A 27227-nucleotide genomic window follows, 5' to 3' on the forward strand; every position below is an offset into this window, starting at 1 on the left:
ATGCTCGCTGCTGCTTTTGCCTGCGCGTTAATCGCACTGCACCCGTGTTTTCGTCGCACGTGTGCCGCGGCCTCCTCCTCAGCGGGACAGGAGAGCTCTCCGTGGCTCGTCGGGTGCGCCGACGCCAGCTCCCTCGAGCTTTTTGCATTCAAAGGAGCCGATGACCTTGACCCGGTGCGCTGCTCTGTGCTCTGCCTGGATGAGCGGTAAGTCGAAGCGCGTCGAGTCATTTTCCAGCCAAAGTTTGCATATTTCCTGGGGAATCTCACCGATTCAAATCGAGTTTTACGGTGAGAAAAAGAAAATCCGATAGGGACCATTGCGCGTCATTGGATGAGGCGTGCTGATATTAGGAACCGGTTACTCAGACAAGGCTATTGGGAAATGGTTAAAGAAACAGCATTTAAATGTATACCATCATTTTATACTACCGTGTGTGGTCTTTCTGCAATATATCGGTTTATTTTCAAAATACATTTTAATAAATATATTGTGTTTGGTCGTGCTTTTGTTGTTTTAAATTAATTTAGAAAATTCAGATCAAATATGCATTTGGTCTCATGTTTCATGAAGAAACCTTGGCTGGCTTTTTCAGAACCCAGACATAGGCTACAATCTGGGTTTATTTTTTTTGCTAAAATGAGTGAGCTTACATCACGTTTTTTAAGCACCACCAGAGACTCTGAGTACCCAGCTTGCTTCTGTCTAATCTACCCTGTTGTCCTGTGTCTGCTGGGCTGTTGACGTTGATTTCAGTGTAGCCAACCTCCATTATTTGTTCTTGAAGGTACCAGTTTGCAGCATTGTCTGCAGAGGCTTGTTACTGTGGCAACCAGCTGTATGGCCTTGTGGTCAGTGGGTGTTTCAACATGTCTCACAGTAAAGAGACAAAAGATGTGAAAGGAGGAAGTGACAGACCGAGGTGAGACAAACTGCTGCACTTTGTGTCTTTCTGACTTCACCCGTTTCATCCTCTGATCCACCAGAGTCTGTTAATAAACTTTTAAATCAAGGAGCATATCACTCTTTTCCTTTCTAGGGCCCTCCGTCCGCTTCTTGGAAATGCAGAGAGAGGAAACGTGGCGCTCTACAGGAGTGAAGGACCATTTCTGCACAACATTAGTGTGTCAGCCTCCTCAGACAGAGTGCAGGCTGGGAGGACTTTTGTCATAAAAGTTTCTGGAAACCTGGCTGGACGCCCCGGTCAGCCCACAGGTCGGCTGCTGCTGCACTGGATGTTTTTCTTCACTTCTTTCAGCTTCAGTTTTCCCCAGAAATGTTACAAACAGTCTGGGACTTATGGAGGTCTGTTTAGGGGGAAAATGTGAGGTTATTCGTAGATGAAAATACAAAATCTGCCAGAAAATGTTACCTCACTTTCTGCATTTTTATTTTTATTTGCATTTTCACTTTATATCTTTTTTCATTTCTTTTTTAAGATTTTACTGAAAGTAAAACTGTTGATAGGTAGTGCTGCTTGGAACTTGTGACATAATATATGATTAATTATGTATTAATGTGATTAAAATGAATGCAGGCAAAGTCAATCCATCAGTGCACATCACTGATCCAGCCATTTATTTAATTTGAAAGAAGAAAAAAAATAGAATTTACCAGTAATTTTTCATCTTTAACTCATCATTGATTAAACTAAAAATATAATGCTCTGATCCCCCTCACAACACCACCGCCCCCAGCTCATTCTAAATATGCCACTCTTTCATTCCCCCTACATAAGAAAATCAAAAACAGAGAAAAAAGGCGAATCAATAGATTAAAAAAACAATACTACTTATAAGATTTTTGTTGCTTAATTCAGCTTAATAAATGGAAAACATGACGAAATTCAAATGATCGGATTTCCAAGTAACCATTACATAATTCTACATTTGTTGTGCTGATGCTGTGAGACTTGATATGAAATAATTATTTTTTTTAATTCCCAGGGATTAAGGGCTTTGAAAGGAAGGACCTCTTTCATGTCACTGTGGAGTTTGCGGGGAAGATTCCCAAAGGTCAAAGTTCACTTGACGTCAACGTGTCAGACGTTGGTTCCTTTGCTGTGTCATCTGACTGGCTTTTGGAAACTCCAGGCAAATACGACGTGGGTAAGTTCACAAGAGAAAGCCTGTTTTGATCAGATAATTATTGAGTTAATTGATGAATGAAGTGATCGAGGGAAACGTGTGTCCTTCACTTTCCTCTCAGATGTCCGAGTCTCCAGCCCACTTTCGACTCTCTCCTCCACCCTTCGCTTGTCCGTCGTGCAGCTCCCTCCAGGCCACTTGGTGATCTCTTTGCTCCGTGGTGCACTGGGCACCCCGTCCTGCGTTCCCTCCACACATTTGGGCTCTAACAACATGCCTGTTGAGGCAGCCTACTGGGGTGAGCCTGTCACACTGCAGGCGTGTGTGAAGGAGGGCCTGGCAGTGCAATTCTGCTGGTGTTTCACTCACGAAGACGAAAAGAAAACCATGGCGGATGTACAGACAGCTGGCCTCTCTAGTTCACACTGTCTGAACAGTTCTGTGGTAGGTTGGACTGGGAAACAGGATTTTCTCTCTCTTTAAAAAAAACAAAAACATGAATGTTTAAAATCCTCAGCATGTTTTTTTTTATCATTTACAAATTCGCAGGTTCAATAAGAAATATATAAAAAAATCTAACCTAAACCAAACATCTTAAAAAAATGAATCGGTTAAGTTTAGGTAAATCTGTGCTCACTGTGCAGCCTGGTTACCTGTAACTTCCTCATTAGAAATAATGTTGTAAAGATTAGAATTGATTTAGCGTTCAGCTTTTTGTCTGGATTTTCGGGCCTCTCAAAGTCTCCTCTCAGCGTAATAGATGGCTGTTTTACATTTTTTGTCTTTGGAAAATATCCAAAGCTGTTTAAGATTGGAAATATGAGAGGAATAGTGAGACACTGTTTTTTTTTTTTGGTTCCTTTTGATAATGCCAAATATCTAATTACAGACCAATATTTAATACTTCTGGTTTATCAGGATAATTAAGAAAAATGAAAATAAAAAAACTGAAAGCAACTGGTGGTCTCCAAAAGATTCAGGACTTATGGATAGTCTGTAGATTCTTGTCTTTGGACATGCAGAACAACATGACAACATTTTCTTGGAGCATCGTAATTAGTAAATAACACATGAACGTGTAGCTGGTGTATTGATGGAAAATGAAAATACATTTTGGGTTACGGGTTACGACCATACGTGGTGTTTTCACCATCATGCCATGTAGATGCTGCCCTATACAAAAGAACAGGCAAGTTAAAATGTCGCCTCACAGTTTTAGAGCCTTCACTGCAACGTTATATTTTGCACTGTGTAAAAAAAGTAGATAAAGAATACACGCTGAAGATTTAGCTCGGGGAAAAGGAAACTCTTTTCAATTATTTTACCTGCAGATATCATAATCGCACAAAACTAGTTATATGTTTTCCCTTTATAAGATTAAACAGCGTGTAAAAAGAAATGCTTGCAGTTTTTGCTGATAATTTGAGGACTTTGTGATAAAAAGGTACTTTTGTTGCATATAAAGAGAACAGCTTTCACAATGACAAATCTCCAGGGTGTTATCATTCTGTCCTCAGAACTGGACGTTTGACACAGAGGGAGTTCACACAGTGTCAGTGAACGCCTCCAGTGCCTGTGGATGGACACAGGAGACACTGCATGTTGTGAGTACTTTAACAGCGCCATAGAAATGGTACCAGTAAGCAGACATTATTCACAGTAATAAAAACCCTTAAAAAAGGGGGTGAAATTTAAAAAAAGACAAATCATTACCTGAAACAGTTTTTGTGAACATTTTTCAAATAGTAAACCCTGTTGTCCTCTTTTCACTGGGTTTGTTTGACAGTGAGAAAATTCCCAAACATCACAAGATTGATCTACTTATCATGGATTTGTATGTTCATGGGTTTTCCTGTATGGGGATGTGGTTGTCCTGCAGGTGGTTGTACGTCCTGTCGTCTCCGACCTCAAACTGAACGTATCTGAGAGTCGGCTGACTGCCGGAGCAGGTGTTTCTGTGGACGTGGAGCTGCTCACCACCATGAGACACCTACTTGGCCTCAAGCTCACACTAACAGCAGAGTGCAACCACAGCTCTGAGAATAATAAAGACCTCAGCAGCGGGGAGGACTGTAACCATAGCAACATCACGTACCATGATATCAGTCAACACCACAGTAACAACTGTTCTCATGGTGGCACCCCTGATAGTCATCCCCTCCACGTCCCCTGGGCCTCCAGTCGCTCCAGCTGTCGTCTGCACCTCTGTCTCTACTGTCGCCTCCCTGCGAGTCCAGGACGGTACCGCCTTGTGGCCTCTGTTCACTCCACCTCTAATCCTTCATCAGCCTTGATCTCTGCTGTCCTCCCTCAGACCTTGAGAGTGTATGAGCCGATCAGTGTTCTGAGGCCCTCTGAGAGTTGGAGATCCATAGTTTCAACGCACTCAGAATTCAACTTGGAGCTTAGCAGGGACTCCAATCGCATGGGGTTAAGAGTAGTTTGGACTATTAGTTTAGATCATGCTGTTGTGATGAACAGGACAAGTGAGGAATGGAGCATAACTGCGTCACTGCCAAAAGCAGGGCGTTACAATCTCACCGTCAGGGCCTTTAACCCCGTCAGCCAGGCCTCATTTCAAACACAAATCTTGGCTCAAGACACAGTTGGAGGCCTGGTTTTAGACGTTCCCCGCACAGTCACAACAAATCAAAAATACTTTGTTTTATTTCGTGTGGAAACAGGGTCAAATGTGACTGTTTGTCTGCTGGCGAATACAACAACGCTGTACAGGAACAGCAGCTACACCACGGGAGCACAGGCAACAGCAGTGTTGCTTTTCAGCCACATTGGCACAGTTGTGATCGAGCTGCGAGCTGAGAATCAAGTGTCTTGTCGGGGCAAGAGTGTGAGAATGAGTGTCGAGGGGAAGAGGAAGCCGTCACCACAAGCTAAAATTAATCCGACCCATCAAAGTCACGCTCACAGTAAAGAGGGCAAAGGTAAGGATGCACAAAACATGTAAAAAAAAAAAAGGAAGTGTTACATACTTGTGTAGTCGGTGATTTAAGAAATGTAACAAAAATGTGTTGCTTTATTAAGAGTTTAAGTCCTTTTAACAGAAATCTAACGGTCTTAACTCACCTTAGTCTGAACACAATGCTATTTCTTTAATCCATTCATCATTAAGCCAAATCTACCATCACCTGTTTATGTTTGCACATCTATGCCATCAAGCTTCCACCTTATTAGCATATCCATATGCGTTAAACAAAAATGTAATATTTGTCGCCTAGGTGTGAGAATTTGTGCAGAAAAGCAAGTGTATCCCACTAATACGGATATAATTTTCTCGGCGGTGGCTGACATACCCGATCCAGTCGAGTTTTTTTGGGATTTTGGAGACTCTAGCACAACCAGAACAACCTCAAGGACCATCACCAAAAGATACCAAAAGCCTGGGAGGTATGAAACATGTGCAAAATATCTCAAATGCAATGTAGACTCTCATTTCAGCTTGAGTTCTCCGTAGCGTGCATTAAATACTCACTCGGCTGTGCCAGGTTACAGTCTAGAACAGTAAGGTGTAACTCAGCTCACAGTTCACTTCCACCCTGTGTTGACAGATTTGATCTGATCGTAGCTGCATCTGTCAGTCGGATGTCTCTCACATCTGATGTGTTTCCCGTGGTGGTGCAGAGAGCTGTGAAGCTCAACAGACTGGTTCACAAGGATTCGGTCTTATGGAACCAGACAGTCACGTTTATTTGCCGGGTAAATGTGGGGAACAACCTCACCTTCCTCTGGAACTTTGGAGATGGAACAACCAGATCTGGACAGAGCACAGAACGACACGTCTTCCACCGGTGTGTCAGACAATTCTAAAAGATCAAGGGATAGTTTGATGGCTCTTCAGGCAAATGCAACTCTTATTATTTTCATGTGACAGAATAAAATGCCCTCTTTTGTGTGTATGGGCTTCTCCCTGCAGGATAGGAGAGTTCAGAGTCGAGGTGACTGTATCTAACCTGGTTAGTTCGGCTTCTCTGAGCAGCTACCTCTTCGTTGTGGACCGACCTTGTCAGCCTCCACCCGTCAAAAACATGGGACCACTCAAACTACAGGTACAGGCTGAACTTTTACCTAAACCCAACATGCAAAAAGAGCATGTTACAGCATTGTAAAAAGAAATTCTCCCCTCTGTGCTTAGGTGTGGAGACATGAGGTCATCCATCTGGGGGTGACGTTTGAGAAAGAAGTTGACTGTGACGTATCAGGGGGGCTTCGCTACGGCTGGACCTTATTTGACTCTTCAGGTCGGACCTTCCCTTTACCTCTCACGGACACACACAGACAGAGCCTCACACTGCAGAGCCATCTCCTCCAATATGACACCTACACTGCAATAGCGAGGGTAAGTCACGACTGTAACCGTGATACATTTGTTCTCAAACTGCTGATCAGTGGATCACGTGGAAAGAGACACAAAAGGACTTCAATGAGTCTTTATCTGGATAATACGACTTCTTTTTACTTAACGAGAACAGATGTTCTTCTCATGCATTTACAAAACTAAACATTTGTGGTTATGTGGTATGCCCGTCCTCTGCAGGTTCAGGTCACCGGCAGTGTAGTGTACAGTAACTACACTGTGAGGGTTGAGGTGATGCGCAGCCCTCCTGTGGCTTTCATCCAGGGTGGCACCAACATCTTCATTGACAAGAAGAGCAACAAATCTGTAACTCTGGATGGGCAGGCGTCTTATGATCCTGACTACCCCCTGAACCCGCTCAGGTAGGAAGTGTGACCTGCCTTGAATCTTTTGATAGGCATCCAGCCAAAGAAAGGTGTGCAATTGGATACATGCGCTGCTTTGTGAATGTTGAGTCTGAAAGGAAGCAGGAGAGCTTTTTATAGAAAGAGAAACTGGACAAAGAGTTTGTGTCAGTGTTTGACAAAAAAGGGTCTGATTTAAACTGACATTGACCAAAACTTGGAGCAAAATTTTTTAATTAACCCTTTAACGTCTTAACAGAGAAAAAAAAAGATTCTTTGCCTTTTGATAATTTATTTGGGCAAGAATGATAAGAATCAGCGTTTTTTAAAAAAATGTCTCGGGTATCGCTTCGTGGTAGAAGTATCAAAACTGAAGAAAGTAGTGACACGATTACAGGATTACTATAGGATCCAAAACTCCCTGTTCAAAGAAAAATGTTTTCTACCAAACAGTAAAGCAGGACAGTAAAGAGTTAAAGCTCTTTGCAGACAGCGAGTGTCTTTCTTTCCCATGGGGGCTTCTCCTCAGAGGCCCGGGGTTCTACCAGCAGTTCGATGGCTTCCACAAACCATTTTCTATCTGGTGGCTTTCACTGATTTCTGAATTGCTGTTGCTGCAGCTGCTCATTTTGTGGCAGCCTTTGGGTCTGAGCCTTCTGGAGTTCATTAGCGAAGCTCTCTGTCCCTCTGTCTCCACAGAGACTTGTTTTCTGTGGTCTCTGTCTCCAGTCGAAGAAAGAGCTAAAAGATCTTTTCCTCTTGAGATGCAATATGTCCCACAGGCACTTGGAAGTGATCCTTAAACAATATGATTCTGGTGCTTCGAGCCTCATTTGTTGTTTTGTTGTGCTCCAGCTGCCTGGTCCACTTCAGGCATGCTTAGAAACATTGAAATGGAGGGAATACTATGTAGTGCCTAAATAAATATATCTTATAGAAAAATGATAAAATATGTTTTGGCAGTTATCCTACGATGTCCTGTGCATTTCATTGTGTACAGATATGTGTGTTTTTGGGATGAACGTCTCCTTTTTTTTTTCTTTTTGTACAGCTACAGTTGGACATGTAAGCCAGTTAGCGTCATCCCCAGTTCCTGTTTCAACCGAGAGGTTTCCACCTCCTCTCCCGTGCTCAGATTTCCCATCGGCATTTTGAAAGACAACTTTGACCAGTTCCAGTTCACGTTAACTGTCCACAGCGGAGAGCGTTCAGCTTCAGCAGATGCTTTCCTCACTTTAACATCGGAGTCGGTTGGGTACGTGTTGCTCAAAAATGAAAAGCAATGATTGGTTAGTGTAAGCCTCCAAAGCTCATAGGAGCAATATAGAACATTGAATTAAATTGAAATTAATTAAAATGAACAGCACTTTGATCCTTGGTGTGACTTTTGATATTTACCTGTTATCCAGGAAGGTGTCCATTTATTGTCCTCAGTGCCAGGGAAACCATGTAAACTGGGATCGGTCTTTCTCTGTCAGTGCAATGTGTGAGGACTGTAGCATTCCTGCAGAACTCATCCAGTACACCTGGAATCTGTACCTGGTCAATGCTTCCTCCAAGCCTGTCATCGAGGGTAAGCAAAGACAAGTTATACCGCCAATTATTGCTTATGATTGTTGCTATGATGACTTCTTCTTGAGGCCAATGCAAGAAAAACCCTAACCTCAACTCTGCTCTGTTCCAGTACCGTTCTGTTACACAGTAGATTTTCTCGCTCCGTCTGCCATAATGGAGAATCCTGCTACATCCACACTGACTCCTGGGATTTCTACCCTACACTCCTCTGATGCAAATGTCTCCCAGTATATTCATACTGTCTACGTCTCTGCTCCTGCCGCCCTTCCTGAGGATGCCCCTGAAACTAACTCCAAATCGGAAAATGATGGTCTGGCTGATAGCGAGACACCATCAAACATGAGCAGACGCAGGTCAAACGTAGCCGGTGTGTTTTTAATTGTGCTTCAGCTTGAGAGATCCAGACTAAAAGACTGCACGACACTGTCATCGATGTTTCTTCACCTTTCTCGTCCTCACACAGGTTTGTCAGGGTCTGAGCCCTCCAGTAGCCCACTCGCCCTTGACAGTGGTAGCGGCTTATATTCAGACCAACGTGGCCAGAGTGGCATTATCAGCGAATTCCCTAACGATCCTGACTCCTCTGCTAACTGGGAATTTTCCTTTCCTTTGCTGGAGAGTGGTGATGCAGATAGACAGCTAGGTGAGTCAAAACGGAGCTTAAAAGTAGTATCAAACAGCTATGCCTGCAGAACTTAATTTGGTCTTTTTCAATATAGCTTAGAATGATTCTTTCTTACAGACTGCTCTGGTTGAATGAATGTAGAGTTACTAATCTTTACTCAGGAAGTTATGCTGATAATAAGTGGCTGTTAAGGCCCAAAAAGTTACTAATCCAGCCCCCAGCATTATCTCTCATCCATGTGTTTGAATGAGGATTCTTGCAAAACTCAGATTCACTTTTGGGCAGGTCTAATAACGTAATTACATAAAGCACATTCAAATGCATTCAGCAGTTTGTTGTTTCTTTGTCAGGTGTGTTTTAAGTCGCTATATTCTCTATAAAACCTTGCTTTAATCTTCAGCTTCCAGTGGACAGATATTTTTGTAATTTTGGTGTATTATAAAAACTCCCACAAGATTTTAGAGGTTAGTGTTACGGTATGTGTATCAAAACGTAAAATCTGTGCTATCAAGATCCTTCCAACATGAAGCATAAATGCACCTAATCACCTAAAATTCACAAAACAGTTTTATTTGTTGGCTCTTTGTAGGAGCATACCTTTAAGTTTACATTACTCAGTTATTCATTAACCTTCACCTCTCGAATACAAAATATAAACTCTATGAAAAACAGATAAAGTAAATAGTCATTTCAGTCAATAGATACAATGGAGGCATCTTGCTATACTTTGCCTTGCACATAATTCTCAGTGATTAGGAAATGATAAATTTCCTAATACCCTTCCTAATTTTCGAATTAAATTTCACAAGCTCCCCAATTACACTGTTGTTGTTATGATTCTGATCACGTCGTTCTGCTCTTCGTTGAAGCCGATTCTGCCACAGGTCCAGATAGTTATGATGTCCTCTTCCCAAGTGTCGAGGAAGGAGACCCAGGCATGTCAGCAGGAAGACCCACAGGTAGAGAATATAGCTGCGTCTACTTAAGCATTTATTGTTCATGTAGCATGGTTGTTTACTTACTTCTACATAATACAGGTGTAGACGCTGAGAGCCTCAGTTCAGGAGATGAGTCTGCATTTGATCAAGCATTACATGAAGAAGAAGGGAGCAATCTGGTGCATCCCAAACCATCACTGCTGCTCCGGGAGCCAAGTTTGCTCGATTTACACCGAGACGCAGTAGACAGAGACCTCTTTGAGTCCTACACTTACACAGGTGCATCATTCAGGAATGTGGCCCACAATCTGGCCGTCTCTCTGTCTGTGCTTTCCTTAATCTTTCTTTGTCTTTTTAAACGTTCCAGGAACTTCCGCCCATTTGCTCACATTCAGACCCTTCGGACTGAGTCGGAGGCACAGGTACATGCTGGAGGTCACTGCCAGTAAGTAACAGCACAACAACTTGTGTTTGTGGTAAAACACAGTTGGTACATCTTTACAATGACATGGACAAACTATATTTATCCCTGATGGTTTACTGGATAGATTTTTGTTTACATCTACAATTACTGCTACATTCTGTCATTTGAACAAAACAATGACCACGTTGGCTCAAAGTGTTTTTGCAAGACAAATTGCTGGGATGCATGATACCTATCTCTGTGCAAACGATGTTCACTGTTTTTAATCTTTGGATTCAGAGTCTCAGAATATTTGTCTTGGCCGAGCTCAGCTGTTCTTAAAAACCAACCCCATTCCAACGGGCATGATGTGCCAGGTGCAGCCTGTCAAAGGGGTGGAGCTACACACACACTTTGGCATCTTCTGTACTTCAGGGAGGGAGGTTTGTCCAGTTATGTACCTTTAACACACTTTTTGTACATCTGACACTTTACTTGGCGGATGCCTTTTGATGGGATTAATTTCCCAGTGATTTCCTTGTATTACGAGGCGGTCAGATTGCCAGTCAGCTCAGTGCAGTGAAAGCTTGAAGGTGAAGTAAGATGTTTTAACCTCTGTCTTTATTCAGTTCTGTTCTTCTTGGCCACATCTCAGCTTTTCAGTTATACCTCCTATTTAGGGAGATTTCTCGCTTTCATTTCCACTTTCTTATTTCTTATTAAATCCATTTCCTTGGGAAAATGATTTTTACTTCTGGCGCACAGAGCAGCGTGCACCACAACAAACTACAAGTTTATCCACCGTTTCCTTCTGGCTGTGATCTCTGTGTTGGTTCAAGTATGTCCACCCTCACATCATGTTTTGTGTATGTATGGTGTTTATATGTGTGATGAAGGACTTACTGTATGAGTACAGCTTCAGCGCTGGAGGCAGACCCCCCAGAATGCTTTACCAGGGGAGAGATTTCCAGTACTACTTCAGTCTTCCCGCGGGTGACCCCAGCGACGACTATAAAGGTGGACACACAAAACAACGTAGAGAAAATGACACTATCGTGGAATTCTTTTGCAGATATTTCCACTTGCTTGAATGCTTTGATTTACACGTATCTTATTTTTGTTTCTATAGTAACTATTTATACTGAAATCAGGAGCGGCTTCTATGGGTCATCCACCAAACCCTGTCCTGTCACCGTCCAAGTCAGACCAAGTTTTCTCAGAAACACCTCGAAGTCTACTTCTCATCCAGATCCTGATCTGAAGCTGTGAGAAATACAATCAGAGTACATTCATGTTCTGTGTCTATCTCATATAAAAGGAACATGCAACATCATATTATCTGAAATGTTATGTATATTCTATTTTACACAATATCTCTTTTCAAGCAACACACTCTTTAGAAACAGGTTTACAATTTGGGGGTTGAAAAACTGATTTCAAATAAACTACTGCAAAGAAAATGATGTACCTGGGATAAAGATCTAAAATGACTTGAGAGTGTGTCGGCAGAGTAGCTTCAATCCAGCTCTGAATTCAGCCTTATCAAAGAATGCTGAAAGATAATGTGAAGCCACCTGTCTGACTGTTGAAATGAGACAAAAAGCGTCCCTTTCAATAAGAAAGCGAACCTTAGCACAGGCAACAATCCACCAATGAACAGACTTACAAGAAGAAATAGACAAAGCCCATATTTAAAACGTGTTGAAATGTTGTGAGGGGATTTGAAACGGGCTCTGCGTGTAAGAAAACTCTCAGACATAGTGAAACTGGTATTATCATTATTTTTTTCTAACGTGATTGCACATGCATGGGATTATTCTGAGCTTGTCAGCATCAGGATTGGTCTTCTACGCTGCACAAACGTTAGTCTACAACGAGTTTTTGACGTGTTGTGTTATCTGCTCTTTGGTGTCCAGTTCAGAGTCAGGCCTGAGGAACCTCTCCGCTTTGGCGCAGCTTGGAAACAATGTGGAGATTCGTAACTTCATCAGTCTCCTTTCCGGCGTACTGAACAGACTCAGCCCGGATGCTGCAGCTAACACACATGCACAGACGCACATGCGCAATGTGCTAATCTGCAAGCTGTGCAGGCTCGAGAGCAGCGGACAGGTACACTCACAGACCTATTCAAGCTTCAGTTATGACACGACCACAATTTCTTTCTTTCTAATTTGCCTAATTATTGCGCATGTAATTCAAATCTAGGTATCAGTTGCCGATAACCTTCTCATTCTAAAAGACCTGCTCCAAGTTAGAAGCCAGGTGAGCGGATACCTGCCGTCTTTCATTGACTCTAATGAACAAAGAGAAACTGTTAGGTGAAGGCTGAAAGATGAAAAAGGTTTCTTATACTTCTTTTGTTGCTTTTAGGTGACATTAACTAGTGTCAGACTGGTGACAGCTCATGTTCAGGCTGTTTCAGAGCAGCTGTCAGAGTTCAGTGACCGGCACTATGGAAACCAGAGGATGCTCAACACTCTGATGAGCCTGCTTTCATACAGCCTTCAGGTGGTAGCCAGTTGGGATTACTCACCCAATTCTCCTAAACGGGACGACATTACACAAACACCGGAGTCAGACTTACCCACCGATGAAAGCATCAAAGATTTTGAAGACCCTCATAATCGCTGTCTACCACACTCATCCGCTGGTCCTCATGTCAGACAGGGAGGATCAGTGTCAACAAAGCAGGTGGTGCAGCTTGTAGATGATATTCTGCAGACTGCCGCAGACCTGATGTTGGTGAGAGAAACCACATCATTTGTTGCGCATTCACAAATATCTCTTCATACTAGTTCTCTGATATCTATTGTTGGTTGCTCCAGAGGCACATTGACACAGAGGAGCTAAGAGTCGGCACAGATCTCATCAACGTGAACGCTGCGTATCTAAAAGACAACTCCACAATCATCGGCAGTGGCTCAGCCATTTTCTACATGCCTGCTTCACCGATCGCAGTTCTGTTTGGTCATCATGGAGGGGATCAGCTGAGAGAAGACCAGCCGTGTGTCCTCAGAGTGCTGACTGTGCTCGCGCACTGCCCTTACACCTGGGCAAGACATCATACACAGGTGAGAGCAGCACGACAGGGGGATATTCAGCGATTTTAAAGGCAAAGAATTGCACTTACTTCCTTTTCTATTTTCCAGCTGAGTGGCCCAGTGGTTGACCTGAGTCTGTACAGGTGTGGCACCAGGAGAAAGATCCACATCCGCTCCCTCTCTCAGCCAGTCAGCGTTGAGCTGCAGCTCCCACAAAAAAACGTACGCTCACATTTGCTATTTTTCTGTTAGCTTGTGAAAAATGAAAGGGGATCTGTAGATTTTTCGCGTTCAGAACGGAATTTATTTCAAAATGACATGTTTTTATGTTGATGTTTTCCAAAAGTATTTGCCTGGCAGCTTTTTATTTAATGAAGTACTTGAAATTTGGGGAACTCTTAGAGAACTAAGACTAATTCCGGCGACATGTGTTCTCATTTCTGCTGCAGAAGAGCTCTGTGTATGAGTACAGCCTCCTGCGCAGCCAGGTCAACTACCACAACTTCAGTATAACCCAGGAGCTCCTGCAACAGGCCATCCAGGTGACAGTGGTGTTCACACCTCGGCGTAACAACAAGGCCTTCCCAGTCATGCTTCTCTTCAGGTAGACTTGCAGCAACTGTTTTGTAATAGTTAGAGCTACATTTAAATCAATTACTTGTATTGAGTTCTTTGTGACAGTTAAGAAAATGACAAAACCAAAGCCAGAGTCTCTGTTGTGTCAGGATGTTTGAGAGACCAACTCCCAGCATGCATCACCTGCACAGGATTCACCAGTGGGACAACAACACCACACGCTTAACTCTGCTCCCATCCTACCTCAATGGTGAGAGATTTCTTGGTACCATATTTTTCCTCATTACTTCAAGGCTGTATCAAATAATAAGATGTCCCAGTCCAATAACAATACTTCAGCGAGACATGGAAAAAATGCTTTGACATTTCAAAATAAACAGTCTTGCCTAAATAACAGAAATTTCTAGCCGCAGGGGTTGCTCACCTAGCCCTGCTAGATGCTCATTTTGGAAGCGTACCCGGAAGAAAGCACCTGAGTGAACAGATAAGCTACCGTTTTACAGTAGGCAGCAGTCTGTGTCTGTCCTGGGACAGCCAGCAGGGGGCCTGGACGCACCGAGGCTGCAGGACAGAGCAAGTAGACACAAACCCTGCCATCAACTGCAGGTAAGACGTGGGCTAAAAATGTATGGGCATGATTTAAAGGTAAAACAAACACACTGCAGGGAGGAACTGGAAGCATTTTTGATTTACATAAGATATTAACTTGTTTTTCTTGGTATTTGTTGTTTGAAAACCAGTTGCCACCAGTTGAGGCCACTGACTGTGTTTCAGCAGCAGATCCACAGCAGCCATGACAAAGCTGATCTGGACCCGTTCCTAAGGTGAGCTCACCCCCTCCTGACACCTGAGCTAATAAACCTTCTCTGTTCATGTCACTGTAGCAGTAATGTGGACCTTTTCATTTTAATTGCTTGATCCAGTACAAAATGAAAATGGTACAATCATCTTTTGATGACCAGGTTTAGAATGTAGTAGCAGGAGACAAAGACCACTTTTTTTACGTGACTAAGAAAAGGAGAATAACATTCGCCCATGCCCCCCTCTGTGCCGCCCAGTGTTCCCAGTGATCTGACAGTGCTGGGTGTGCTGCTGCTGTGCATGTGCCTGTACGTCCCTGGGCTAGTGTGGTGTAAGAGAGCTGATGCTGTCTCGGAGGAGAATCGAAGAGTGCACTACCTTTCTGACAACTCTCCAGCTGACCAATATCTCTATGCTGTTACTGTTCACACTGGCCTCTGCTCTGCAGCCCGCATGAGTGCAAAGGTAAGGCTGGTTTTTGTTCCTTTAGAATGTTTTATTGTTGAATTCTTTATCATAATTTTTAAGTGATAATAAGTATAGGTTAGACAGGTGGTAATTCATGAGGCTAACACACTTAGACATGCAAAAAAAATCACATGTTGATGCAGGGTTTTAAATGCTTTAATGAATTATTAAAATCAAACATCACTTATGTTAACCACATTTTTCACAGTTAAGAATCTGCATTTTATGTTATTGTTAACTAGTTTTACACTTTATATAGTGCTCATATCCAGATTTTTGGTTTTTGTAGGTGTGTTTTTCCAGCCTTCCCCTACATGGGGGAAAGCAGAAATCCATTGAAGGTGCAATAATTATTGTAATCATCATATACAGTGTGGCCCGAGCGGAGATCCATGTGAACTGTATCCCCCTGTTCCAGTTCAAGTATAAGTGCATCAGACATATTGACATGGTGGGTGTCTGTCCCACCAAAGTTACCCATAACTTTCTTGCCATTGTGGTACAAATAAACACCCATCCACATATCACCGCTGACCTCCCACATGCTGAATGTGAAGTAGTATGCTCCTCTGACCGGGGCTGTGACGATACCTGCATTAAGAGAGGCGTTTGATTATTTTGTGTATTAAAAGTACTCAGAAGGGGCTTATTACAGTCACTTGACTGGCTTCTCTCTGTGTGTTGGTGAAAAGTACCTGTATTTACGTTGTAGAAATTGCCAAAGTTGGAGAAGACTTTGCCAAACTTAAGGGTGATGTCAATATTGAAGGGTCCAATTCGTCCTGCATCTGTTAGACCCACTGAGAACGCCACCGCCGGATGCATTGTTTTCACTCTCGTCAGCTCCTCCATCTCCCCCTCGGTGGAGCTCATTTTGGCTTCCAGCACTGTGAACACATTTGTGATTGTGAAGTTTATGGCACCCGTTTCACAACACGTCTCATTCTTATTTTTGTTTCTTATCTGTGTTCACTGTCATTTCGTCTTTCGCTAGTGCTCATTCTGGCTTTCAAAACTATGAACATATTTGTGCTCGTCAGATGCAGGTGTGCATACATTAACTCAAAATGGTGGAATTTAGAATAACCTTCAGAAGTCTGATATGAAATTACATTGATCTTACACCTCACTTTTACCAGGTTATTAGTAGATCTCTTTTTTTGTTCATTTGTCTGTGTAAGTTTTTGCAAATATTTGTGATATGTGCGATCTAATTTTTGTCTGATAGTTTAGATCTCATTGAATTTTCAGATAATGGCATCAATTAGTGTGCTTCAGGCTGTGCATCACCTGTATTCTCTTGCTCCAGCATCCCTATCCTGCTCAGGCTGTTCTGCAGCTACTCCTTGAGTTCGATGGTCATGTCTCTGAACTCCTTCAGCTCTGCTGAGACATCAGGGGTCTGTCTGCTGCTCTCCTCACGACTGGCTTTTACACCCTGAACCTCAAATAGATTGTCTTCCTTTCTTTTTTCTCCCTGTGTTTGAGGAACATCGTTCTCTGTCACTCCTCTACCGTCACCCTGAGCCAATGTCCAACTCTGACAGAGCAGCAATAGAAGGAAAACTGGAACACTCCTCATTCTGAAATATCTCCTATCAAAATGTAGTCTGACCATTTTGGTTTAGTTCTGGGATATATAGGCATAAAATAGGTCACAGAACAGGTGCTTGGGAATTAACAGGTGCAGCTGATAACAGAAGTTTTTCGCTTTTGCTTGTATCTTTGTTTGCAGCTGTTATGTAGGTGACATTCAGTAAACAGCCCAGGGTTTGAACTTAATCCAGGACTGCCATGACTGCCAACTGGACAGTGTAGTGGTAAGATTGCCACCTTTCATGTGGGTGACCTGGCTTCAAATCCTGCATGAAAGGTGCTTTCTCCAGTAAGGGTCCTTAGGCAAGACCCCCTTGCCCTACCAGTGTAAGTTGCTTTGGATAAAAGTGTCTGCCAAATGCATTAACAATTAACTCCAACTTTTATAGGACTGTAAGGCACAGAGGCAACCCTAATAATTATTGTTATACATTTATAAAGACACCATATCAAATACCTGCTTTCTTTCAGTAACAAAGAATACTTAAACATTTTTTTTTTTCATTTTTTTGTTCTCATCCTAATCAGATTAAATACACAGACAAAAACTCCTGTTTTCATGTTTATATTTTCATTAGATGTAATGTCACTTTGCAGCAGCATTTATCAATATTATACCATTTTGTAACCTTTTTAATAATAGTTTTTTTTTATCCTACCAATGTTTCCTTTGGGGCTACACGGTGGTGTGGTGGTTTGTGACGTCACCTCACAGCAAGAGGGTTCTGTGTGGAGTTTACATGTTCTCCCCTTGTATGCGTGGGTTCTCTCTCTAGGTACTCCAGCTTTCTTACACCATCCAAAAACATGCATGTTCGTGACTCTAAATGGTCCCTTGAGAGAGTGAGTGTGACCGTGGATGGTTATTTGTCTCTATATGGCCCTGTGATGGACTGGTGACCTGTCCAGGGTGTACCCTGCCTCTTGACCAATAACAGCTCAGATAGGCTCCAGCCCCCCCTTGACCCTGAGTTGGATTAAGCGGGTATTGCAAATGAATGGCTGGATGTTTCCTTTGCTGACCTGGGCGACCATATCTTCCCTGGTTTTCATTCTGGTCTTTAAAACTGCAAAATAAAAAAGTACATGTTTTGAAAAGTGACCTCACTGAATAATCAGCTTTTAATGATTTTAGGAGCTTCTCTGTGTTCTCTCTCTTCAGTTCCTCTACTTTGTTCTTTCCTTCAGTCTGGCCTCCAAAACAACACAGGCATTTAAAGTTTCCCAGCAAAAACCTGAATGACAAACCTCAAAATGCAAGATTGTTGCCACACATTCGTGTCTGTAAATTTCGGCTTTGTTTGCTTACTTATGTTCTCCATCTGAAGCTTCTCCACCTCATCTTCGTCTTCACTCAATTGAAGTAAATGCCCAATTTGAATGAAGAAACTATTCATAATGTGTGATTTTTTTTTTTTAAATGATATTTGTCGTTAAATTGGTGTTTCAATATTAGTGTTCGACTTTTTCAGTGTGTTTTGTTTTATTTTGTTTCTTAAGAAAAAAAAAGAATTAAATTTGTCTTTAAAAGCAATCAAAGGCCAGAGCTGAACTTTCATATGTTCATCAGGTTTACATCGTGCTGTATGGTGAAGATGGGTTCTCACAAACAAGAGAACTGCAAGCCCCAGGATGCACTCTGTTCAGGAGGAACTCTCAAGATACCTTTATACTGAGGTAAGACCCTCCTAACCTCACAATATTATTCTTAGCAAGATATAATTTTTTTTTTGCTATTTCCACATGAAATTAAATATATTTGGATGATTTGTTTTTCTATAGCACTGCACAATCAGATTTGCTAATCTCAGTCACAAACTCCTAGCCTGGCGACGCCATCCTACGTACATCTGCCCAAAGATTTTGGCTCCGCACATAGTCTGGCCAAATCCCCCTACCTCGGTTCGCCCAGTGTTTTGCCAATTAGCAAACAGTTGCGAGTGGTGACGCAGAACTCAAGCACAGAGTAAATTGTAGTTCATGTAATTGTAGTTCAACCGCAGTGGAAATAAACATGGCGACGGAAGAACACTAGAAGCTATCCATGAAGTTGTCTCAACTCTGGAGAGCATTACACAATTAAAACGAGAGCAAGAGGAATGCCTCGTCAATTTTGTAAGTGGCAAGGATGTCGTAGCTCTCCTTCCAACTGGCTTTGGGAAAAGTTTGATTTATCAAATGGTACCGGTATAATGAAAGCGGATGTGGGAAGCGTGATTCGCGAGCTAGAGCCTCGCGAGAGTAAGCATGAACCTCAGCGCATAACCTACGTCATTTCTAAACATTACTGATTGGTTAAAGGAACTCCAATGAATTTAAGTTGCTGAGTAAGGTCCAACCCTCCATGGGAACGGATTCCTCTTGGGTTTTTCCAGACTGTTTGACGGAGTCAACGGTCGGCTTTCGCCCAGGCTAACAAACTCCTACCTTAGTGGAACTTCTCTCTGTGTACTCCACAGTGCGGCAGACCGCTTGGGCCCCATATGGGGGGTTCATATCTGGCATGACAATTCTGGGCCCTCTGCTGACTGGTACCTCAAACACGTGGCGGTATCTGAGGTAAAGCCGACCTGTTTGGTGTTTGTCAATGTGCCCTTTTCTTCTCAGCTTGCACTTGCTCTTTCAGTTTGATCATCGAGATGATGTCTTTTCCTTTCTTTAATCCAGCTTAACAAAGGGCATGTGGAAGGACCCTCTCGGCTGTTTGTCAGTCAGTGCTGGTTGGCTGTGAACAAAGGAGACTGCCGAGTGGAGAGGATGCTGCGGGTTTCCACTCATGGAATAGGCTTTTCTAAGGCAGAACACACACACACACACACACACACACACACACACACACACACACATTTGATATCTAATCTGACTGTATGTGACCCTGAGTCTCCACATGCGTTCTTGCAGATGCTGTTTCTCAATCTATCAGACTACTTGGCTGATTTTCATATCTGGATGTCTGTGTACAGCTGCCCATGCCCTAACTCATTCGCACATACTCAAAGACTTTGCGTGTGTCTGCTACTGCTGTTGGGTTATGCCTGTGTCAACACAGTCTTTATATCACAAACCGATGATCAGGTAGGTTGACAGAACATTGAAAGTCGAATATCTGGTGCACAAGATTTATATAATGTGCGCCTACAATATTCTACATCTTTGACGTCTTGTTTACAGTTGCCGTTCGAGTTGGGCATAATCGATGTATCAGCTGTTTCTATAAAAACAGGACTGGTAAGCGTGGTGGCTGTGTTACCTGCAGCCGTGCTGATTTCTTTCCTGTTTCGACTCCGTTTGATCAAACTGACGAGATCAGGAGTCCAACATGCAAGTGGCAGAAGGACGGAGCAGGATTATTTTGAAGGTGAAGTTGGGTATGACTTTAGGTTGATGCTTTTCTCTGCCTTTTTCTCAAACCTTTATTCTATTATCTCCTCACAGATGCTTTCTCAGCAGATAACAGTAAACTGGAGCTGCATCTCTCCAGGGGCGGCCTTCAGCAGTGGGTACAGGAAGCCTGGAGGAAGAAATACCAGGTTACACCTCACTTCACTTTCTGTCTCAGCTTTTTTCACTGCCTTTTTCATCAGTGTCTGACCCCTCTTTTAACGTTTTAGGACACAGACCTCCTGTCATTGGCCACAATGATTCTAGAAAATAAAGAGTCAGGTGAAGACCTTGTTATCCAACCAGACTTGGTCATAAAGAAGGAGGATGCTCTGACATTTGACAGCAGTGTGGGGCCAGCATTTCAAAAATTATCAGGGATCGCTAAAGGGGATACAGGTGAATATACACCTGAGAGAAGCGAGTCTGAACTTTTAAGCGAGAGCTGCAGGTTTCGTGGAACCAAAAGAGCCACGAGAGATGAAGGTCAAACTGTTCTGAGGGGGCGAGGATTCAGACTAGCATCCCAGTGGTGTCACTATGTGGCCTGGGCGCTGTGTTTACTGCTGTGTCTCTTCTGCTTGGTGATCTCCGCAGTGCTGGGAATGAGGTAGTGGATGTGTCACGGCATTAGATTGACATTTGTGAAAAGTTTAATGTTGTTTTAATGAGTTTGTTAAACATATTTTTCATCCTGAGCCGTTCTGCCGTTTGTGACACTGTACCTGTGCGTTTGTGTGTTTTTTCCGTGTCAGCTTCAGCGGCAGCAAGGCTCTGCTTTGGATGCACTCTCTTTTCATCTCCCTTATGTCTTGCGTCTTCCTCATCCAGCCAGTTGTGGTAAAGAAAATAAATAGAAAAAGGGAAACTATCCCTTTTTGATAATTACCTGTATTTGTGCATTTTAAAAAGACACTGGTGCAACCCCTTATCTTCAACAGTGTCACCATTTTGTTGATTTTCTTCTCCCAGATACTTGCAGTGGCAGTGACGGTCTCATGTTTGTACCGGAAAAGAACAGACTTTCAGTGTTTCAATTTAAGGGAGTTTCAGATAGACACTTCAAAACTGTGGAGCTACGATGGTGCTGATCAGCCAGAGGAGGAGTTCAGGCCACCCGCTTCTCCCCAGACACGATCTTCATACCTGGAAAAGGTGACAACGAGACTCTGTTTTGTTAAAAATGCGCTCTGTACTTTTTATTGAAAAAATAAGTGAGTTATCTCTGATTCACAGCTCCTCGGAGCTCGCCAGCGAGCTCGTTATCTTCGTCTTGTGCGCCCGCCGACTCCAGCAGAACTGAGGAAAAGCAGTGAAAAGAAAAGGAGAGAGGCTCTTATCCATAAAACACTGCGGTCTGTCTTTTTGTGTGTTTGTGGGCACCTGCTTGCATGGGATTTCATGTTATAAAAGTGACTCACTCTTTTCTTTTTCATATAGGGATTTGTGTCTCTGTGGTGCCATGCTTCTCCTGATGATGTGCATCAGCTACAGCAGCTCATTCAAAGAGCATTACCATCTCAACAGAGCTGTCAAAAGACGCTTTTTGGGGTAAGGCTTGAACGCACCTGCTGTATCACTATTTATCAATGCAAAATCGCAACTCGTGCTATCTTTCACCAGAAACCACCATAATGCTTTTATGTCCATTAAAAATCACGAGGACTGGTGGAGGTGGACACAGACAAGTCTGCTTCAGTCGCTGTACCACAATGCATCCGCCAAATCTGAGGTGAGCGACAACTAAAAGCTCAAAAACAAAGTAGCTGTATACACAGTAACTTAAACAGATAGATCAAGAACAGCTCTGATGTCTTCCTGTCAGATTTCTCTCTTTTTACCTATCGATAATTACCTTTTGTGGAAAAATCTATGTCACTGTGAAGCCAAACAAAACAGATTTCCCTTGTTTCACCACTTTGAATGTCACTCAGCTCTCACATATCGTTATTGGAGATCCGATCGTACAGAAAACCGAGACGTCCAACGCTTGTCCGAGCCAGGTAAGTTTGGAAAGATGCTCATTAGATGTCCAATTGCCAGTTCCTCATTTAAAGACATTTTACAACTACAGTTCAACATAATCAGGATCTGTAAGTTTGATTTTAAAGGGAGGAAGTCTGGTTTTTCAAATAGATTTCACGCTTTTCCATGAAATGTAGGTTGAATTTTACCATACCAAATGATTGAGTTATCTACTGTATTTTATATCAGCTTGGCGTTACATGGGATTAGATATGAGGCCATTGGTATACTGCTGTGTTTTATGCTAAACTTACCTGTACAGAGTTAGGCCACAGTCAGGGAAGCATGTACTCATTCCCTGATTTATTATATACACTAAGCAAAGGCTAATACATTCCAGTATTAGAGAGGCACCGCTTTACCATGTTCTCCATCAAGACCAGAGCCCAAAGAATGTGTACAATTCTAACAAGCTTTTGAAGACAATAACCACACAAACCCTCTTTCTTGAAACTTCTTTAAATAGCCCTCAGGAATAGTTCTCCAGGCTTCTTAAAAGACATTCAGAAGCTCCTCTTTTTTTCTTTGGCTGCCTTTTGTTCTGTTCTCTGTCAAGATGATCCCAAAAGGTCCCGGCTCTGGGAAGGATTGAAAGAAACTCATTAGGAATCACCTTGTTGATGCAAAAATGATAGTTTATGTCTGTCAAACAGTGTTAAATTATGTTTTAAAATAGTTATAAATAGTATTTGTTTTTGCTCTGTTATTTGTAATGTGTGAGAGTGAGAGCGACTGAACACGAAAGAAAGAAAGAAATAGAACAAAAACAGCACTTTCGACCAGTCGGGTACAAGGACTTAACTGAATAAGAGTGAAAATGTAGCCAATGTCCAAAAATTAGATAAAATAACTGTCAAAGATGTTCAGAAATTTTATAGAAACATTGCTCAAAATCCCTTTAAAAGATTAAAAGACAGTCTGAGACCTTGAAAGCAAAATATAAAGAAATGAGGGATGACTCAAGATTTTTGTAAAATACTGTAAATGGGGCGGACAACATAGTTAACTAGAAATGCACTCAGAGAGTGCAGACCTCCGCCAAGGAAGCTTTGTCGCCACCTTGTGGCAGGTCACAAGATTGCAGAACGAGAACAGACAAACATCCAGACCAACAGACTCGGGCGATCACATAACCTCCTGGTTATAAAATTAGATTAGATTAGATTATACTTTATTCATCCCACAACGGGGAAATTCACTTGCCACAGCAGCAACACACATGAACAAGAAATTAAAAAAAAGAGAGAATTAAAAAAAAAATAGAAAAAGCAAGTACTTTATAAACACCATAAAGTCATGAAGCGCTACACTTGATCTGCACCATGGACTGCCATCTTTGACAAATATGAACGCTGAAACCTTGGTGCAGTGAGGATTCATTGCAGGGGTGCTGTGTTAGACTGCAGTAGTCTGGGTGAATCATTTCAGTATCTTTCACTTAGGTTTATCAAAGAACATCTTTCTGCAGTACGATTGTGAGGCTACCATTGTGTCACAGTTTTTTTATTATTATTATTAAATCTACCTTTCATTCAATCTGTTGTTTGAGTGTTCATTGTATATGTGTATGCAGATATTTGGTCAGAATGCTGTTTTCCTGTTGGGCTGCACTACATTCACCCCCAAATGTCACATTTCCCAGGTTTCCGTGGTAACACATCCAAGGACATGCGATCACACAGGGTGCTATTCAGAATCAGTTACTACTGTTGACTTGGGCCATACAAAGTGAGGACCAAAGAGACACACAATAGCATGGTTAAGATGGTTGTTATTTTAGTTTGTCTGCTGAAATACTTTTCTCTGATTTCCCACTCTTTTACAGGCCTGATGCTGTGTCACAGCTGAAGCTTCTGCATTCACTACACTGGCTGGGCAGAGAGACAATGGCCCTGAAGGTTCAATGTACCCTGTACAGCCCTGCACCAAACTTGTTCACAAGTGTGACTCTGCTCACTGAGCAGAATCCCAGCGGTGCGCTGCTGCCCTCTGCCAAAGTCCAGTCAGTGAAGGTGTATCACACTCCTGCTGTATGGGACTATTTTGTCATGGTCTGCCAGGTAAAAAGGCTTGATTTTTATCACAGGTACAAAACCGATCAAATACATTTGAGGAAACTACAAATCCAGAATAAAGTCTGAAATACACAATTCTCATAAATGAGTTCACAAGTTCAGATCAGATTTAAATGAGCTCTGTGTCAGAATTCTGAAGGTTTTTCATAATTTCTCTTCCTCACCACCAGCTCCTGTTCCTCTTCTTGTCTCTGCTACAACTCTGTCATCAAATGTACACTGCTGCACAGCAAGGGCTGATGGGATACTGGAGGACACCATGCACTTGGGTGGAAGTGAGTTTACCAGAAGCAAAAAACACTTGTTCAGACATCATTCCTAAGAGTTACATCCATCCACACACAGCTTGGACATACACGCATTAACAGAAACACACGCCTGGGCCACACTCCAATTCAAACAGGACCAGCGTGACCTGTCTGAAAGGTTAAAGTAACCTGTCCCTGTTAAACCAACCTATCTGTCAAGTTAAACATACAGGTGAAATATCTGAAGGTTCAAGCAGGATTGGAAAGTTCTTAAATGTACTTGATGATACTTCAGTGGAGAAAAAAAAGTCCCTCGCTTTCTCACCGTCTTTCTTTTTCAGGTCGGTCTGCTGATAATGACACTGGTATATTATGTCTATTACATCTATCACTCCATTATGATCCTGGAACTTGCGGAGCTGCTGAAGAGACACAACAACAGGACATATGTTGATGTTAGCTTTGCCGCAACCTCAGAACAAGTGAGGGACAGAGAAAGTAAGCCAGGGATGAGACCTGGTTTCCCACAAAAAGTGGCCACTTAAGTGTAATTTCTAACCAAGTAACTATTAGTAATTTGTTGACGTAGCATGAACAAAACATCAGAGCTTATATTGTATCCAAGCTATTACACATTTGAAGATCCTGCTGTTTATTCTGATTGTTTTTGATGACCGAAACTGAAGTTGTCATTGATCTCCACAGTGTATTCGTGCATTGCGCGGCATTATCCTCTTACTTCTCACCATGAAGTGTGGGACTGTGCCCAGGGTGAACAGGACGCTAGCTATCCCTGCAACAGTCTTTTCACAGTCACTCTCCAGCTTCCTCTGGCCAACGGTAAAACAGATTTTACAGCCGTTACTGTCAACAGCCTCATTATCATGTGGTGTTCCTTTCCAGCTAGAGGAGGATAAAACAGGCTCATATTGTTTTGAGGCAGATTTTCACCCTCTTGATGTTACTTCTTAGCATTCGTACTGTACTCGTAGTTATTTCTTATCAGAATGTCACACAACTTTCACCCTAAGATTAAGATTTTGTGGGAAACACATAATGCACTCACTACGTAGACGTACAGAGACTAGAAACCTGCTCCTTCTCTGAACTAGGTGGCAGGTCTGATCCTCCTGGTGGCGTTGTCCTGCATGGGGAATCTGCTGTATGTACAAAGCTCGCGGGGCTTCAGCTCACTTCCTCGCTCCCTTCAGACGCTCCTGTGTCACCACCAGGATCTCCTCGCCAACAGAGGCCTCCTCCTCTCGGGATGGGATTTTTCTTTCTGGGGAGTTGTGTATCTGTTCTCCAATGCGGTGTGGGCAGCGGTGGTACGATTTTTATTTTTTTTTACCTTTAAAACCTTTCAGACATTTGATCATTGTTGGGCTTTAATAGACACAAATCTTTCTTACAGGGGATTGGTGCAATGTCCTCATTAGTCCGAAGCGCCAAAAGATCTCAGAGCAGAAGAAATGTTTTTACCGTGGCAGAAATGTTTTCCTACATCAGACTGAAGGTCTCTGAGTTCACTGGAAAGCAGAGACAAACAGGGACTGATTACCATGGAGAAAGAAGGGTGAGGATAATAAAAAAAAGAAAGGATTATTTAAGTTGCTGAATAACAGGGCAGATAATAGATCAGTGAACTGGAGTTGTACTGAGCCGTGACAAATTTAGGATTACAGCTACCTGATGCTGTGTGATTGTTATCATATGAGGCTATAAACCACTGACACTGCAATCAATCAAGGCTAATAATTAATTTTGTGTCTTTCAGTCATATGTTCTTGAGGAGTTTGAAAGCTTAGTAGATGAGTTGTTGTTCAGACTAAACGCCCTCTCCGACAGCCTCCATCACACTCTGCCCCCCAAAACCCACCACTACAGAGAAGAGGAGAGTCCCGATATCATCTCACCCACACCCGAGTCTTCCAGTGTGGATACACAGGTGGGGCCTGTCTCATATCAAATATGCTGCCATATACATTTCCTACAATACCAAACACGTGTTTTTAAAGTATCAAACCAATGCTGTCTGAACAACTCTATTAGGACTCTGTGAGGTCACAGATGAAGGTGAATAAATCCAAACATGTGTCAGATCGAGGGCCGACCGCGCCTGCGTCTTGTCTTTTCAGGTAACAGAATTAAATTGACATCAGAAAGACATGATTCTTTAGTAGATTTTGTTCTACGAACTTAAAAAATGTGACTCTTGATTTGCATTATTGCTAGGTCCCAGTTTGAACAGCAGATTCAAAAAGTCCTGCACCAGAGAGGCCAGAAAACAAACATTCACTCAGATGTGGCAACTGATGAACTAAAGATTAAAGACTGCCTGGCCTGCCCAGAGTCAACAACACTCGAAAGCCGTTGGACAGAAGATATTTGTCAGAGGAGAGCTGAGCTATGTACAAAGACAAATGGCAGCTGCAGGGTAAATACAACTCAGACCACCACCTCCAAATTGGTGGTGGAGGTTCTGGTCCATCGGGAGCCTGAAAGAGAGCTGGATATGTACCAGGGCCCTGAATTGGTTTGAAAACAGTTAAAAAAGAAGCAATGTCTCAAAAAAGTGTGCATTTTAAAGTTACCCTCTCTGTGGATGTTTGTAGATAGGACAGCACTACATGTGCCCAGTGTGCCCAGTTTTTTCCTAGTTGTACAATCAG

At 42.6% G+C, this 27227-nt stretch overlaps 1 protein-coding gene across 1 annotated transcript; it reads left to right on the forward strand.

Moving 5' to 3' along the window:
- pkd1l1 (polycystin 1 like 1, transient receptor potential channel interacting) lies at positions 1–27211 on the forward strand. The gene is made up of 54 exons (XM_075453093.1): positions 1–206; positions 788–922; positions 1040–1215; positions 1947–2108; positions 2209–2483; positions 3967–4168; positions 5324–5492; positions 5654–5893; positions 6019–6151; positions 6238–6441; positions 6640–6821; positions 7855–8058; positions 8213–8376; positions 8488–8717; positions 8838–9025; positions 9898–9962; positions 10041–10220; positions 10309–10386; positions 10645–10787; positions 11241–11361; positions 11474–11609; positions 12261–12453; positions 12550–12606; positions 12715–12862; positions 13303–13415; positions 13494–13607; positions 13838–13989; positions 14111–14211; positions 14369–14567; positions 14702–14785; positions 15020–15227; positions 18397–18503; positions 19286–19385; positions 19494–19622; positions 19728–19901; positions 19998–20184; positions 20262–20356; positions 20438–20817; positions 20963–21047; positions 21180–21362; positions 21444–21562; positions 21648–21758; positions 21831–21939; positions 22142–22210; positions 23875–23960; positions 24058–24292; positions 24478–24582; positions 24897–25037; positions 25261–25395; positions 25668–25883; positions 25970–26131; positions 26333–26503; positions 26608–26693; positions 26791–27211. Exons 1-54 carry the CDS (start codon positions 1–3, stop codon positions 27095–27097), a joined length of 8454 nt encoding a protein of 2817 aa, XP_075309208.1. The 3' UTR covers positions 27098–27211.
- Positions 27212–27227: the final 16 nt, after the last annotated feature.

Source organism: Odontesthes bonariensis, chromosome 20 (assembly GCF_027942865.1).
Source record: "Odontesthes bonariensis isolate fOdoBon6 chromosome 20, fOdoBon6.hap1, whole genome shotgun sequence".
NCBI lineage: Eukaryota > Metazoa > Chordata > Actinopteri > Atheriniformes > Atherinopsidae > Odontesthes > Odontesthes bonariensis.